Source organism: Elephas maximus, chromosome 3 (genome assembly GCF_024166365.1).
Source record: "Elephas maximus indicus isolate mEleMax1 chromosome 3, mEleMax1 primary haplotype, whole genome shotgun sequence".
NCBI lineage: Eukaryota > Metazoa > Chordata > Mammalia > Proboscidea > Elephantidae > Elephas > Elephas maximus.
The window spans coordinates 186,017,852-186,035,247 of record NC_064821.1 but is presented as its reverse complement, the minus strand read 5'-3'; the positions used below and the strand labels follow the sequence as shown (position 1 = coordinate 186,035,247).

At 41.6% G+C, this 17,396-nt stretch overlaps 1 protein-coding gene across 4 annotated transcripts in view; it reads left to right on the top strand.

Moving 5' to 3' along the window:
* The window catches only part of THEM4 (thioesterase superfamily member 4), a 72,696-nt gene that overhangs the window by 45,235 nt on the left and 10,065 nt on the right, over nucleotides 1–17,396 (top strand). For all 4 annotated transcript variants that reach the window (XR_007516795.1, XM_049880503.1, XM_049880502.1 and 1 more), the window contains exons 3-4: nucleotides 3,669–3,828; nucleotides 8,504–8,614. Coding sequence is in view for 3 of the 4 variants with exons in the window: in XM_049880503.1 (XP_049736460.1) it covers nucleotides 3,669–3,828; nucleotides 8,504–8,614 (271 nt within the window). In the remaining variant the exon portion in view is untranslated. The remainder of the gene's footprint in view (nucleotides 1–3,668; nucleotides 3,829–8,503; nucleotides 8,615–17,396) is intronic.

Here is a 17,396-nt window from a genome sequence, read left to right as displayed (position 1 = left end):
TCTCCATGGGAGAAAGATACGGCAGTCTGGTTCTGTAAAGATTTACAGCCCTGGAAACCCTATGTGGGGAGGGGGCAGTTCTGCTCTGTGCTGTAGGACCGCTGTGAATCGAAATCGACTTGGCAGTAGTAGGTTTGGGTTTTTTGTTTTGTTTTGGTCCTTTTCCCATTTCCCTCCAAAACCTGACTGACTTTTACTCAATTATTAACCTGTCAGTTCTTAAAGGGTTCTGTTAAGGTAACAATGTTCCCAAGGCCTCAGGCTAGTCCTGCCTACTCCCTCAGTGTCCTGTTCTATGTCTTCTAGTCTTTCACCTACGGCTTTGTATTAGGTTTATCTGTTTAAGTCTCTGGGCCCCATCAGACTATAAGCTCCTTAAAGACTAAGATCTTTTATTCACTTTTGAATTCCCCAGTGCCTAACACAATGCCTGATATCTTAGATTTGCATTGTAGGTTTACTAACGTAAAGAATATTTACTCAGAATAGCTGACACTTCTTCAGTGCTTAACCATATGTCAGTCTCAACGTTCACAGCAACTCCACAGAATAGCTTCTATGATTATTCCCTCTTATGGATGAGGAAGCTGAGGCACAAAGAGGTTACACAGTTTTTAAAAAAGAAAATTATAATGAAGATGATGAAAGAAGAGGCAAAATCAGTTCTGTTTTTTGGCTAGACTTAGGGTCATGGAATATAGTCAGGTAAAATCACACTTTCCCTGCCCCCTTCAGGACCTGAGAAGAAAACCTAAATAATCTATTTTCATTGCTTCACCACTGGAGAGATGTAAAAGTGTCAGATGAAGGGGGAGCATTCAGACTTGCCAAAAAGGGAAGTGAGAGATGAAAAATAAGAAGGAAAACTCAAATTGATCGGCTTTTGGAAGAGAAGAGGAAACCAAGTTGCTTAAACTGTTAAAAAAGTTCTTTGAATGCCAAAGAACATGTAGAAAGGAATCAGCAGATGTATTAATGGCTATAATTCTCTTGAAATCCTCTAGCAGAGACAGTGTGATGGCATGGGTAAGCCAGTTACTTTAAGCTTCAGCTCTCAGGGCAGTCAGTTGACCTAAGGAAGAATCCATATTCCAGGGCGGTCAGCCGACTTTCTATCAGAAAGCCCCATTTTGAGGTATCTTGGGTTACTACATGCATGTCAACACTCTGTCTCTCAGTCAGCAACTGAGGTTTTGCTAATTTGCAGAGTGAATGTCAGAAATAGGTTTGCGTTTATGTATAAAATTAGTGGCTTGTTAATTAGCATGATGAATTAAGAAATGGGTTGTCATTAATATTAAAGTTATTTAAGCTGTTTAGATTAGCTAAAATTTTTAGAGACGCCTCCTACCCATGCCTGAAGGATATAAGAATCTAAGAGGGCATGTAGCCTGCCCCCCTAAGAGATGGTGTGAGGCTTGATCCCTAAAAGGGCCTCTGTTGTTAAGCCATTGATTATGAGGGTTTCTGGTTTCCTGATGTCACACTAGGGGTGATGAAATTCTGCCTCTGTAATCTTGACTTTTGCCTCAACTCTTTATGCCCAAAAGGCCAGAGTCTAAAAGGAAAAATAACTGACAGCCCGTTGAGCTTACTGAGCAGGTTTTATGTACCACTTTGTACTTAATTGCTAATTTTTTTTTTTTTCTTTTACTTCTGTTTCAATAAATGACTATGTGTAGCAGAATCTGGTCTGAGACTTGCTTTAAGGAGCAGCTTCTGTGGGATAATAGTTAACCTTTACCCTCTTCAAGCTTTCTTCTGAACTTTTATCATCTACCAAAAGAATTTAAGAGTTGCACCTGACCAAATTTAGAACTCCTGAGTAAAAACTTTGGTTTGGTGCTTACCTTATCCTGAAGTCCCAGAATGTCAGATTTAGAAGAGATCTTAGAGGTCATTTAGATTTATCTCCTTATTTTGTGGGTCAAGTATGGAGCAAGGAGCAAGTTCTAGGCCAGGCTAGACCAAGAACTTAATTTTTCCAACGTCCAGGCCAAGATTCTTTCCACTATACCATAATACTGACCCCAATTTTACAGTTGTTTGAATGCATATAGTATGTTCATATCTGTGCCAGCTACTAGACATGCAGAGTTTAAAAGACAGGGTGCCTGCCCCCAGGATATTCATGGCCTTGAAAGATATCCTCCTGTTCCCTCTCCTCATTTTCCCCAAATCCACTCATCTATTTTTCCAAGTTTGTAAATATAAATTCTATGACAATAAAATAAACAGTATTATGCAAGGCAAATCATGATGAGCTAAAAAAAAAAAAGGCTGAGAGTTTTGGGAATTAAATCTTAAAATAAATATGAAAGGACAAATATGCCCTTCCTTTGGAGCAGTAGGTTTCAGTCTTTATTTTGAAGAAACCTGTATTTTGAATCATAACCCAGTACACACATACTTGTATACAGATGTATAATAGAAAGCATCTGAGTGAGTACACTAGCACTTACCCTGGATTTACGTGATGTATTCTGTTTCTTTTTAAAGGCTGCTTACAAACCACTAATTTGATTTCACGACTGCTAATGTTCTAAAGGATTCTTGGTGCAGTGGTTAAGCGCCAGGCTGCTAACCGAAAGGTTGGCAGTTCAAACCCACTAGACGCTCTGTGGGAGAAAAGACCTGGTGATCTGCTGCCGTAAAGATTGCCCGTTGCCATTGAGTGGATTCCAACTCCTAGTGACCCTATAGCAACCCTATAGGACAAAGTAGAACTGCCCCATAGGGTTTCTAAGGCTGTCATCTTTACAGAAGCAGATTGTCAGGTCTTTCTCCCATGGAGCAGCTGGTGGGTTCAAACTGTTGACCTTTTGGTTAGCAGCTAAACACTTAACCACTGTGCCACCAAAGCTTCTTCCATAAGTGTTACAGCCTGGGAAACCCTGTGGAGTTCTGCTCTGTCATAATAGAGTTGCTTTGAGTCAGAATTGACTCAGTGGCACCCAACAAGAACAACAATGGTTCTGACCCCCATTTTGTGGTCTTAGAATCACAATCACATGGAACATCGAGCTGAACTTGCACAGTTTCTATTCAGTATGATAACTGTCTTCTGCTGAGGCTAACCTCATGTCCATCAGGAAAAACCTTCTCCCTACTGTGACATTATTCATTTTCTTGAAATCCTGTTTAAACCACACTTATTCCAAGATGGGAACCCTGGTGGCGCAGTGGTTAAGCCGTCAGCTGCTAACCAAAAGGTGGACAGTTCAAATAGACCAGCTGCTCCTTGGAAACCCTCTGGGGCAGTTCTCTTCTATCATACAGGATCACTATGAGTCGAAATTGACTCCACAGCAACAAGTTTGGTTCGGTTTTGTTCCAAGGTGAGTTTCTGTCTGCACCTTGCCATTTCATTAGTGTACCCTCAGCATTTATGTACTAGGTTTTCTGATGGCCATGTCTGAGTAAGTCCTTGATTTGATTTCATTGATGTTTACCATGCCCCCAGTTAGATTATGAATTCCCAAGGGCAAAGGTCCTGTATTCTGTTCCTTTGGGACCTTCCTATTCCCTTCCATTTTGCAACCAGTTGACATTTTAATCAACAACCCATTGGCCTGTGATTCTAGCAGGTGCAGATACTTCGTTCTGTTGTGACATTTCTCTAAAACCTGTTTCTCATGTGCTGTTGCCCATCTCTTATTTCCCTACAGGCTCGATACCTCTGAAAGAAGAGCTGATATCACAGGCCAGGGTCTTCACCAGAAGCTTTGAGGATGGCCTGGGCTTTGAATATGTGATGTTCTATAATGATGATGAGAAAAGAGTGGTTTGCATATGTCAAGGAGGTCTTTATCTACAAGGACCACCCGGGTAAGAACTATAGCCTAGAAATGTGGGATCTAAGATATTTTTGTCATATAGTACTCTCTCTCCATATCCTTCAACTACAGTGAAGACAATAAAGTGATGATGTAAATGTGTATTTATTGACATGGGAAGTGTTTATATTGTTCAATGAAAAAAGCATAGGACATAGGGCAATAGAGTATAATTTGAGAGAATACCAGTAAAATGTTAACAGTGGGTATCGTTAGGTGGTAGGATTATGGACCTTAAAATTTTTTTTTCCTTTTGTTTTCTGCTGTCTGCATTTCCTAAATTTTTAAACAATAAATGTATATAGTACACATTTGTTTGTTTAATTAAAACAGAATGTATGTTTTCAACTTCAAAGGACTGAGTAGCAGGGTCAGGGGTCTGGGGACCATGGTTTCAAGGAACATGTAGGTCAATTGACATAAGAAAGTTTATGAAGAAAATGTTCTGCATCCCACTTTGGTGAGTGGTGTCTGGGGTCTTAAAAGCTAGTGAGTGGCCATCTAAGATGCATCAATTCGTCCTAACCCACCTGGAGCAAAGGATAATGAAGGACACCAAAGACACAAGGAAAATATTAGCCCAAGTGACAGAAAGGGCCACATAAACCAGAGACTTCATCAGCCTGAGACCAGAAGAACTACATGGTGCCCAGCTATCACCATTGACTGTCCTGACAAGGAACACAACAGAGAGTCCCTGACAGAGCAGGAGAAAAGTGGGGTGCAGAACTCAAATCCTAGTAAAAAGACCAGATGTAGTGGTCTGACTGAGACAAGACTGGAGGGACCCCAGAAGATATGGCCCCTGCACTCTCTGTTAGCCCAAAACTGAAACCAGTCCCGAAGCCAACTCTTCAGACAAAGATTAGACTGGACTATAAGACATAAGGTTTTCACTGGCTAATGCTTTTCAGAAGTAGACTGCCAGGTCCTTCTTCCTAGTCTGTCTTAGTCTGGAAGCTCAGCTGAAACCTGTCCTCCATGGGTAACCCTGCTGGTATCTGAATACTGGTGGCATAGCTTCCAGCATCACAGCAACACACAAGCCCCCACAGTACGACAAACTGACAGACACGTGGGGGCATTAGCCAGTGAAAACCTTATGAATAGCAGCGGAACATTGTCTGATATAGTGCTGGAAGATGAGTCCCCCTGGTTGGAAGGCACTGAAAAGATGACTGGGGAAGAGCTGCCTCCTCAAAGTAGAGTTGACCTTAATGACGTGGATGGAGTAAAGCTTTCGGGACCTTCGTTTGCTGATGTGGCACGACTCAAAATGAGAAGAAATAGCTGCAAACGTCCATTAATAATTGGAACCTGGAATGTACGAAGTATGAATCTAGGAAAATTGGAAATCGTCAAAAATGAAATGGAACGTATAAACATCGATATCCTAGGCATTAGTGAGCTGAAATGGACTGGTATTGGCCATTTTGAATTGGACAATCATTTAGTCTACTATGCTGGGAATGACAACTCGAAGAGGAATGGTGTTGCATTCATCATTAAAAAGAACGTTTCAAGATCTATCCTGAAGTACAATGCTGAGAGTGATAGGATAATGTCCATACGCCTACAAGGAAGACCAGTTAATAAGACTATTATTCAGATTTACCCACCAACCACTAGGGCCAAAAATGAAGAAATAGAAGATTTTTATCGGCTGCTACAGTCTGAAATTGATCAAACATGCAATCAAGATGCATTGATAATTACTGGCGATTGGAATGCAAAAGTTGGAAACAAAGAAGAAGGATTGGTAACTGGAAAATATGGCCTTGGTGATAGAAACAATGCCGGAGATCGAAAGATAGAATTTTGCAAGACCAACGACTTCTTCATTGCAAATACCTTCTTTCACCAACATAAACGGCGACTGTACACATGGACCTCGCCAGATGGAACACACAGAAATCAAATTGACTACATCTGTGGAAAGAAACGATGGAAAAGCTCAGTATCATCAGTCAGAACAAGGCCAGGGGCCGACTGTGGAACAGACCATCAATTGCTCATATGCAAGTTCAAGCTGAAACTGAAGAATATCAGAGCAAGTCCACGAGAGCCAAAATATGGCCTTGAATATATCCCACCTGAATTTAGAGGCCATCTCAAGAATAGATTTGACGCATTGAACACTAATGACCAAAGACCAGACGAGTTGTGGAATGATATCAAGGACATCATACAGGAAGAAAGCAAGTGGTCACTGAAAAGACAGGAAAGAAGGAAAAGACCAAGATGGATATCAGAGGAGACTCTGAAACTTGCTCTTGAGCATCGAGCAGCTAAAGCAAAAGGAAGAATCGATGAAGTAAAAGAACTGAACAGAAGATTTCAAAGGGCCTCTTGAGAAGACAAAGTAAAGTATTACAATGACATGTGCAAAGAGCTGGAGATGGAAAACCAAAAAGGAAGAACATGCTCGGCGTTTCTCAAGCTGAACTGAAGAAAAAATTCAAGCCTCGAGTTGCAATAGTGAAGGATTCTATGGGGAAAATAGTAAACAACGCAGGAAGCATCAAAAGAAGATGGAAGGAATACAGAGTCATTATACCAAAAAAAAAAAATGAGTCGATATTCAACCATTTCAAGAGGTGGGATATGATCAGGAACCGATGGTATTGAAGGAAGAAGTCCAAGCTGCTCTGAAGCACTGGTGAAAAACAAGGCTCCAGGAATTGATGGAATATCAATTGAGATGTTTCAACAAACAAATGCAGTGCTGGAGGGGCTCACTCGTCTATGCCAAGAAATATGGAAGACAGCTTCCTGGCCAACTGATTGGAAGAGATCCATATTTATGCCTATTCCCAAGAAAGGTGATCCAACCGAATGTGGAAATTATAGAACAATATCATTAATATCACGTGCAAGCAAAATTTTGCTGCAGATCATTCAAAAACAGCTGCAGCAGTATATCGACAGCGAACTGCCAGAAATTCAGGCCGGATTCAGAAGAGGACGTGGAACCAGGGGTATCATTGCTGATGTCAGATGGATCCTGGCTGAAAGCAGAGAATACCGGAAGGATGTTTACCTGTGTTTTATTGATTATGCAAAGGCATTCAACTGTGTGAATCATAACAAACTATGGATAACACTGCAAAGAACACTTAATTGTGCTCATGAGGAACCCTTACATAGATCAAGAGGCAGTTGTTCAGACAGAACAAGGGGATACTGATTGGTTTAAAGTCAGGAAAGGCATGCCTCAGGGTTGTATTCTTTCACCATACCTATTTAATCTGTATGCTGAACAAATAATACGAGAAGCTGGACTGTATGAAGAAGAACGGGGCATCAGGATTGGAGGAAGACTCATTAACAGTCTGCGTTATGCCGATGACACAACCTTGCTTGCTGAAAGTGAAGAGGACTTGAAGCACTTTTAATGAAGATCAAAGACCACAGCCTTCAGTATGGATTACACCTCAACATAAAGAAAACAAAAATCCTCACAACTGGACCAATGAGCAACATCATGATAAGCGGAGAAAAGATTGAAGTTGTCAGGGATTTCATTTTACCTGGATCCACAATCAACAGCTATGGAAGCAACAGTCAAGAAATCAAAAGACGCATTGCATTGGGTAAATCTTCTGCAAAGGACCTCTTCAAAGTGTTGAAGAACAAAGATGTCACCCTGAAGACTAAGGTGCGCCTGACCCAAGCCATGATATTTTCAATCACATCATATGCATGTGAAAGCTGGACAATGAATAAGGAAGACCAAAGAAGAGTTGATGCCTTTGAATTGTGGTGTTGGCGAAGAATATTGAATATACCATGGACTGCCAAAAGAACGAACAAATCTGTCTTGGAAGAAGTGCAACCAGAATGCTCCTTAGAGGCGAGGATGGTGAGACTGTGTCTTACATACTTTGGACATGTTGTCAGGAGGGATCAGTCCCTGGAGAAGGACATCATGCTTGGCAGAGTACAGGGTCAGTGGAAAAGAGGAAGACCCTCAATGAGGTGGATTGACACAGTGGCTGCAACAATGAGCTCAAGCATAACAACGATTCTGAGGATGGCACAGGACCGGGCAGTGTTTCATTCTGTTGTGCATAGGGTCGCTATGAGTCGAAACCAACTCGACGGCACCTAACAACATAAGGTATAAAATGATACTCGTGAAGAGAGTGCTTCTTAGCTCAAATAGATACATGAGACTAAATGGGCAGCTTCTGTCCGGAGGTGAGATGAGAAGGTAGAAAGGGACAGGAGCTGGTTGAATGGACACAGGAAATCCAGGTAGAAAGGAGGAGTATGCTGTCACATTATAGCGAGAGTAACTAGGGTCACATAACAATGTGTGTATAAATTTTTGTATGACAAATTGACTTGAACTGTAAACTTTCACTTAAAGTACAATAATAAAAGAAACAAAATATAGGTTTTCAGAATTATATTTTACCTTTGTGCTTGTGCTCTGGGTATTAAATTCCAGATTTATTACAAATGTTTAAGACTACACTATTATGCTATGAACAAAATAAATTCAGATACGTGGATATTATTTGATATTCAGTACCCTGAACACGGGCTAAATGGACCTTTCCTAAGTAAACGTATGGAGATACCAGGGTAATTTTTCTGTCAAGAGAAAGACTCTCTGTTATCAGAAGTTCTGAAAACATTTTGTCCCCTCCTTCTGTAACTAGATTCCTTCACGGAGGTGCCCTTGCGACCCTGATTGACATTACTCTTGGTACAAATGCCATGGTAGCTGGGGGACCTGTCATGACTGCTAATCTCGACATCAGTTTTAAAAGGTAAATTCATAGGAATTTTCACTTCTCCTTAGGGATCATAGGTCAGCTTCCCCAGTAGCCAACCTTTGATGAAGATTTGTGTGCAATTGATTCTTCAGGAAGCACTCCCGGGGGGTCGCTAGTAAGGGAGAGGGAGAGGCAGGACTGGGAAGGGGAGGAAGCCAGCCAAGTGTGAGCTCTCAAAGTCCTGCAAAGGGTGGCTCCAGCCTGATCATGCATGGGAACTGGGGAGTGAGATTTGTGCCTCAGAGTTGTCCCTACCCCAAGGAGGGAAGCTGGGGTCTTCATACTCTCTCACGTATGGGTTATAGAGTACAGGCCACTGTGAGGGGCCATCAATTCCCAGACATTTCTAACTCTGTGATCAGGGCAGAGCACCAATATCCAGTTTAAGGGTTTTACATAACTTTACACAGAAAAATAAAAGGGCAGCAAGCTGAATTTCATGTCTAAACTGTGCGCATAAACACACAGGTTATACTCTAAATCCCAAGCAATAGTGAAACTGCTAGGATGAGGAGTCTACTATGCTTTTTTTTATATTTTCATTTAGGATTTTTACTCTCCTTTGCCAAACATGTAAATTGTACCTGTGTTTCCATCTTTTAAGAAAATTACAAACATTAATCATGTCTGTTGTAAAAAGTTCAAGCTATCAGATTTAGAGGCAAAAGCAAAAATCCTGCTTTTACTTTCTCTCCCTGCCTCTGTAATTTCACTCTCTAGAAGAAATCTCTGTCAACATTTTAGGTGTAGCCTTCTAGATCTCTTCCTATGTATTTACAAATATATACACACATATCAGTGATCCTTTGTTTTTCTTCTTGATGTAAATGAATCATACAATATGTATTTTCTGAGTGTAGGACTTTTTTTCTTTTTTTTTAATTGTGCCTTAGATGCAGGTTTACAGAACAAACTAGCTTCTCATTAAACAGTTAGTACACGTATTGTTTTATGACATTGGTTAACAACCCCACAACATATCAACACTCTCCCCTTCGCGACCTTGGGTTCCCCATTACCAGCTTTCCTGCCTCCTCCTGCCTTCTAATCCTTGCCCCTGGGCTGATGTGCCCATTTAGTTTCAATGGACTCTACTATCCGATCTGATTGGGTCACACACACAGACACTTTACAAAGTGTTGACAGTTGAAGGCTGTTATTATTGTTTATAGAAGGTAGACAGTAAAAAACAGGAGCAGATTACTTATAGAAAGCATAGAGTAAACAACAGGAACAGATTTGAAGTGAACCAGCCTCCTCCACCCCACGAGTACCCCACTTAGCGTCATAGAAGAGGAATCCACTTGTGTCTGAAAGTGGACCCACTCACCCTTCCCAAATTACCCATGTCCATTTCTGTGTCACTGGGTGGGTGTCCTGTGGATCAGGTGTCAACAGGTTATGTCATCAGCTCAGGTCACGTGTGGCATGGCTGTGTTCTCTATCTCTCCGCAACTTTTTCTGGCCAGGTCTGGCCCCCTGTGCTTACTGGTCTACTCTCAACCGGCAGCTCCAGGATAACCCCAGCCAGTGCCAGGGTTAGGTCAGCATTACAACAGCTCTTGAGGCAAAACTGTTCTATGGGCAATCTCTGTACAGTGTATGCCCAACCCTCTGCAGGCAACCTCTTGGCCCTTTGGACAGGCCTCCAGTCGGCCCCCTGGGTAGGCCTCCTTTCAGCCCTCTGGGCAGGCCCCCTCTCAGCCTCTTCTTAGCCTTAATATTACAGCTCTCAGTACAGCCAATGTGCCTGCCACTGCCAAAGGCAGACCATCTTAGCCCCTAAGCTGCTGCTTACTCTGCTGAGGCGTCTGCCTGCATGGGCCCCAGCTGTGGCTGCTTCCCCTTTACAGGGCACCCAGCAATACTGGCAACCTCTAGCCTGGAGGTGCCCAGCTCCACACCTTGCACCGACTCTGCCCACTGGCACTATGCTCACTTGCTGGCTCTGCCACTGGGCCCTTTCTGGGCCTCTTCTGTGTTATCAGCTCAGTGTTACAGACTGTGGCCCATATTATAGTTCTTATATGTGGGACTAGGAGGTTCTCAGCACAGCCACCTCAGGTCAAAGGACACAGCCCTCTCCAGACTCTTGTTGATCGTGAAGTTCAAAAAAATCTTCTGTGAGATGGCCGCGTATTAGGAAAACTCCTTGTCAATTTCAAGATATGCCTTTCCTAAGAGGATGGTAAACCAGCCAATCCTGTTGGATGGATTGGCTATGTGCATAGCAAACCAACCAATCACGTGGCAGCTTGCAGCCCAGCCAATCATTCTGAGAGAATTGCAAAACCAGGGCCAGAAAGACCACGTAAGAGAAGCACGTTACAGCACAGTATCGATCAAACGTAAAGCTCTAATTTAATTTAATCTCATTTAATTGTTCAGCCATACCAGCTGTACTTCCACAGTCAACAGAATAGCATGGATACTGGCACAGGAATAGAGAAAGAGAACAGTGGGGCAGAATAAAGTCTAAGAACAGAGTCCAATAGATGAGGTCTCCAAGTAAGGTTTTACGGTTATTACCTCATACAGTAGGGAGCGTTTAAGTTACAAAACATCTCCATTTTATATCCCAAAGAGTTGAATGGCTTCATGTGACAGTCGTCAGGGAGCCATGCTTCATAGATTCTGTGTTTATTTACTGTAAGTAATCCTTAGCCAGATATATCCTACTAAGGGCATTCTATAGAAAAGGACTCTTTCCCCCTAGCAAATATTATTAGTTTATCTCAGGGGGTCAACAAACTTTTTCTATAAATATTTTACACTTTGTGGTCCATACATACTTCATGATAAAAGTTTCAATTCAATAGCAAACGATAACAATTCTAAATCTGTATGTATCTAATAAAGTAATACTTCATAAGCAAAACTGGTAGAACCAAATGGATCACAGGTACTACAGCCTCCACCAGCCTGAGTCCAGTACAACTAGATGGTGTAACCACCACCGACTGCTCTGACAGGAATCACAATAGAGGGTCCCAGACATAGCTGAAGAAAAATGTAGAACAAAATTCAGACTCACAAAAAAGGACAGACTTAACTGGTCTGTTAAAGACTGGAGAAATCCCACAAGTGTGGCCCCCTGACACCCTTTTAGCTCAGTAATGAAGTCATTCCTCAAGTTCACCCTTCAGCCAAAGATTAGACAGGCCCTTCAAACAAAACGAGACTAAATGGGCACATCAGCCCAGGGGCAAGGCAAGAAGGCAGAAGGGGACAGGAAAGCAGGTAATGGGAAACCCAAGGTCAAGAAGGGGAGAGTGTTGACATGGAGTTGGCAACCAGTGTCACAGAACAATATGTGTACTAATTGTTTAATGAGAAGCTAGTTCTGTAAACTTTAAAGCACAATTAAAAAAAAGTGGGTAGAACTATAGAAAGAAATTGGCTAATCCACCTTTACAGTGAGAGATTCCAGCACACTGTTCTCAATTACCGATAGGTCAGGCAGACAAAAACATTGGAAAAGAAAAGGTTTAAACACCACGAGATAACAAGCATCATTTATTGAACATACGTAGAACTTTGTTGTTGTTGTTGTTAGGTGCCATCAGGTCTGTTCTGACTCATGGCAACCCTATGTACAACAGAACGAAACACTGCCTGGGGGTCCTGCACCATCCTCACAATCGTTGCTATGCTTGAGCCCATCGTTGCAGACACTGTCAATCTATCTTGCTGAGGATCTTCTTCTTTTTCACTCATTCCCATTGCTGTCGATTGGATTCCGATTCACAGCGACCCTATAGGACAGAGTAGAACTGCCCCATAGGGTTTCGAAGGAGCAGCTGGTGGATTCAAACTGCCAACCATAGCTCTTAACCACTGCACTACCAGGGCACCTCTCTTTCACTGACCCTTTACTTTATCAAGCATAGTGTCCTTCTCCAGGGATTGGTCCCTCCTGATAACTTGTCTAGAGTACATGAGACTACGTCTCGCTATTCTCACTTGTAAGGAACATTCTGGCTATATTTCTTCCAAGACAGATTGGTTCATTCTTCTGGCAGTCTGTGGTATATTCAATATTCTTCTCCAGTACTATAATTCAAAGACATCAATTCCTCTTTGGTCTTCCTTATTCATTGTCCAGCTTTCATATGTTTATGAGGCAATTGAAAATACCATAGCTGGGGTCTGGTGCACCTTAGTCCTCAAAGTGACATCTTTGCTTTTCAACACTTTACAGAGGTCTTTTGCAGCGGATTTGCCCAACATGATAATGTTGTTTGATTTCCTGACTGCTGCTTCCATGGGCGTTGAGATCAAAGTAAAATGAAATCCTCGACAATGTCAATATTTTTTCCATTTATCATGATGTTGTTTACTGGTCCAGTTGTGATAATTTTTGTTTTCATTATGTTCGGGTGTAATCCATACTGAAGGCTAGAGTCTGTTATCTTCATCAATAAGTACTTCAAGTCCTCTTCACTTTCAGCAAGCAAGGTTGTGTCATCTACATATTGTAGGCTGTTAATAAGTCTTCCTCCAATCCTGATGCCTAGTTCCTCTTCATATAGTCCAGGTTCTCGGATTATTTGCTCAGCATACAGTTTGAGTAAGTATGGTGAAAGGATACAACCCTGATGCACGCCTTTCCTGATTTTAAACCACGAAGTATCCCTTTGTTCTGTTTGAACTACTCTTGATCTGTGTATAGGTTCCTCATGAGCACAATTAAGTGTTCCAGAATTCCCACTTTTCACAATGTTATCCATAATTTCTTATGATCCACACAGTTGAATGCCTTTGCATAGTCAATAAAACACAGGTAAACATCTTTCTGATATTCTCTGCTTTCAGCCAGGATCCCTCTGACATCAGCAATGATATCCCTGGTTCCACGTCCTCTTCTGAATCTGGCCTGAATTTCTGGCAGTTTCCTGTTGATATACTGCTGCAGCCACTTTTGGATGATCTTCAGCAAAATTTTACTTGTGTGTGATATTAATAGTATTATTTGATCATTTCCACATGCTGTTGGATCACCTTTCTTAGAAATAGGCATAAATATGGATCTCTCCCAGTCAGTTGGCAAGGTCGCTGTCTTCCAAATTTCTTGGCATAGATGAGTGAGCACTTGTTTTTAATAGCCTTGCTTTTTACCAGCGCCTCCAATGCAGCATGCTACCTCCTGAAATGGTTGAGCATCGACTAATTCTTTTTGGTACAGTGACTCTGTGTATTCCTTCTGTCTTCTTTTGATGCTTCTTGCATTGTTAAATGTTTTGCCTGTTGAAACCTTCAGTATTGCAACTCGAGGCTTGAATTTTTTTCTTCAGTCCTTTCAGCTTGAGAAATGCCAAGCCTGTTCTTCCCTTTTGGTTTTCTAACTCCAGGTCTTTGCACGTGTCGTTATAATACTTTACTTTGTCTTCTGGAGCTGCTCTTTGAAATCTGTTCAGCTCTTTTACTTCATCATTTCTTCCTTTTGGTTTAGCTGCTCTGTGTTCAAGGGCAAGTTTAAGAGTTTCTTCTGACATCCATTTTGCTCTTTTCCTTCTTTCCTTTCTTTTTAATGACCTTTTTGCTTTCTTCATGTATGGTGTCCTTGATGCCATCCCACAGCTCATCTGGTCTTTGGTCATTAATGTTCAACGAGTCAAATTTATTCTTGAGATGGTCTCTACATTCAGGTGGGATATACTCATGGTCGTACTTTGGCTGACATGAACTTGTTTTAATTTTCTTCATCTTCATTTTTTAACTTGCATATGAGCAATTGATGGCCTCTTCTGCAGTCGGCCCCTGGCCTTGTTCTGACTGATAATATTAAGCTTCTACCCTGTCTCTTCCCAAAGATGTAGTCGATTCGATTCCTTTGTTTTACATCCAGACTGCTGTTTATGTTGTTGGAAAAAGGTATTTGGTCTTGCAGAATTCTGTCATTCCATCTCTGGCTTCGTCTCGGTCACCAAGGCCATATTTTCCGACTACCGATCCTTCTTCGTTTCCAATTTTTCCCTTCCGATCACCGGTAATTATCAGTGCATCTTAGTTGCATGTTTGATCAATTTCAGGCTGCAGAAGTTGGTAAAAATCTTCAGTTTCTTCATCTTTGGCATTAGTGGTTGGTGCATAAATTTGAATACTGGTCCTATTAACTGGTCTTCCAGTTTGATAATTGAAAAATAAGGGTATTTTTTAAAAATCTGCAGTAAATTAGTGTAACACTAGCTGCTGTAATAATCTCCATATTGTACAAGCTTAAACCAATTGACGTTTTGTTTAAATAATAATCCTGTGCCGTTATCCCAGGTCAGTGAGGGACTTTACCCTATGAAGTGATTTAGAGATCCAGGCTCCTTCCTGAGTATGGCTCCACTATCTTTCAGGGTCCATGCCATTTTGTGTGTGTGATAAATAGGTAACCAAAACATTTGCCCTTTCCACAGTCTTCACATGTACAGTTCACAGTGTCTTCTTTATCCAACCATTCAAGCTTTATCTTTTTTTTGTTAATTATGGTTACATGTTTTTTTGCAAATGTTTCCATTTTATCTGTTTTTAGATTTATTGACATGAAGTTACTCATACTACTCTCGATTTTTCTATCTCTTCCAAATCTATAGTTATGTTTGTTTTGGCTCCAGTAGTATTTATTTATGCTGTAATTTTTCTTGATCTGTCTTGCCAGACAGGAGCCCTGGTGGGACAGTGGTTAGGCACTCAGCTGCTAACTGAAAGGTTGGCAGTTCAAACCCACCAATTGCTCTGTGGGAGAAAGATGTGGCAGTCTGCTTCCATAAAGACTGACAGCCTTGGAAACCCTATGGGACAGGTCTACTCTGTCCTATAGGGTTGCCATGAGTTAGAATCACTTCAATGGCAATGAGTTGGGTTTTTTTTTTTCTTTTTTTGTTATCTTGCCAGAGAGTATTTAGTCTTGTCAAAGAGCTAACTTTTGGCTTTGATAAATCTGTGTTTTCTCTTAATTTTATTTTCAGTTTTGCTGATACCTTTATTATCACCTTTCTGCCTCTAATACAAATCTAAGTAAGTTGTCTAGTAAAACTGGATTGAGGAAAATTATCTGAAGCCTATTTTTTTTTTTTTTTCAGTCTGTCACATATAAGTTTATATACACCTTACTCCATACTCCCACTTGCTGTCCCCAATGAGTCAGCCCTTCCAGTCTCTCCTTTCGTAACAATTTTGCCAGCTTCCAACCCTCTCTACCCTTCCATCCCCCCTCCAGACAGGAGATGCCAACACAGTCTCAAGTGTCCACCTGATACAAGTAGCTCACTCTTCATCAGCATCTCTCTCCTACCCACTGTCCAGTCCCTCCCATGTCTGATGAGTTGTCTTCGGGAATGGTTCCTGTCCTGTGCCAACAGAAGGTTTGGGGACCATGACCGCCAGGATTCCTCTAGTTTCAGTCAGACCATTAAATATGGTCTTTTTGTGAGAATTTGGGGTCTGCATCCCGCTGATCTCCTGCTCCCTCAGGGGTTCTCCGTTGTGCTCAGGGCAGTCATCGGTTGTGGCCGGGCACCATCTAGTTCTTCTGGTCTCAGGATGATGTAAGTCTCTGGTTCATGTGGCCCTTTCTGTCTCTTGGGCTCATACTTATCGTGTGACCTTGGTGTTCTTCATTCTTCTTTGATCCAGGTGGGTTGAGACCAACTGATGCATCTTAGATGGCCGCCTGTTAGCATTTAAGACCCCAGACGCCACATTTCAAAGTGGGATGCAGAATGTTTTCATAATAGAATTATTTTGCCAATTGACTTAGAAGTCCCCTTAAACCATGGTCCCCAAACCCCCGCCCTTGCTCCGCTGACCTTTGAAGCATTCAGTTTATCCCAGAAACTTCTTTGCTTTTGGTCCAGTCCAGTTGAGCTGACCTTCCATGTATTGAGTATTGTCCTTCCCTTCACCTAAAGTAGTTCTTATCTATTAACTAATCAGTAAAAAACCCTCTCCCACCCTCCCTCCCTCCCCACCTCGTAACCACAAAAGTATGTGTTCTTCTCAGTTTATACTATTTCTCAAGATCTTATAATAGTGGTCTTATACAATATTTGTCCTTTTACCTCTGACTGATTTCACTCAGCATAATGCCTTCCAGGTTCCTCCATGTTATGAAGTGTTTCACAGATTCGTCACTGTTCTTTATCGATGCGTAGTATTGCACTGTGTGAATATACCACAATTTATTTAACCATTCATCTGTCGATGGACACCTTGGTTGCTTCCAGCTTTTTGCTATTGTAAACAGCTGCAGTAAACATGGGTGTGCATATATCTGTTCGGGTAAAGGCCCTTATTTCTCTAGGGTATATTCCAAGGAGTGGGATTTCTGGGTTGTATGGTAGTTCTATTTCTAACTGTTTAGAATAACGCCATATAGATTTCCAAAGTGGTTGTACCATTTTACATTCCCACCAGCAGTGTATAAGAGTTCCAATCTCTCCGCAGCCTCTCCAACATTTATTATTTTGTGTTTTTTGGATTCATGCCAGCCTCGTTGGAGTGAGATGGAATCTCATCGTAGTTTTAATTTGCATTTCTCTAATGGCTAATGATCGAGAGCATTTTCTCATGTATCTGTTAGCAGCCTGAATATCTTCTTTAGTGAAGTGCGTGTTCATATCCTTTGCCCACTTCTTGATTGGGTTGTTTGTCTTTCTGTGGTTGAGTTTTAACAGAATCATATAGATTTTAGAGATCAGGCGCTGGTTGGAGATGTCATAGCTGAAAATTTTTTCCCAATCTGTAGGAGGTCTTCTTACTCATTTGGTGAAGTCTGTAGATGAGC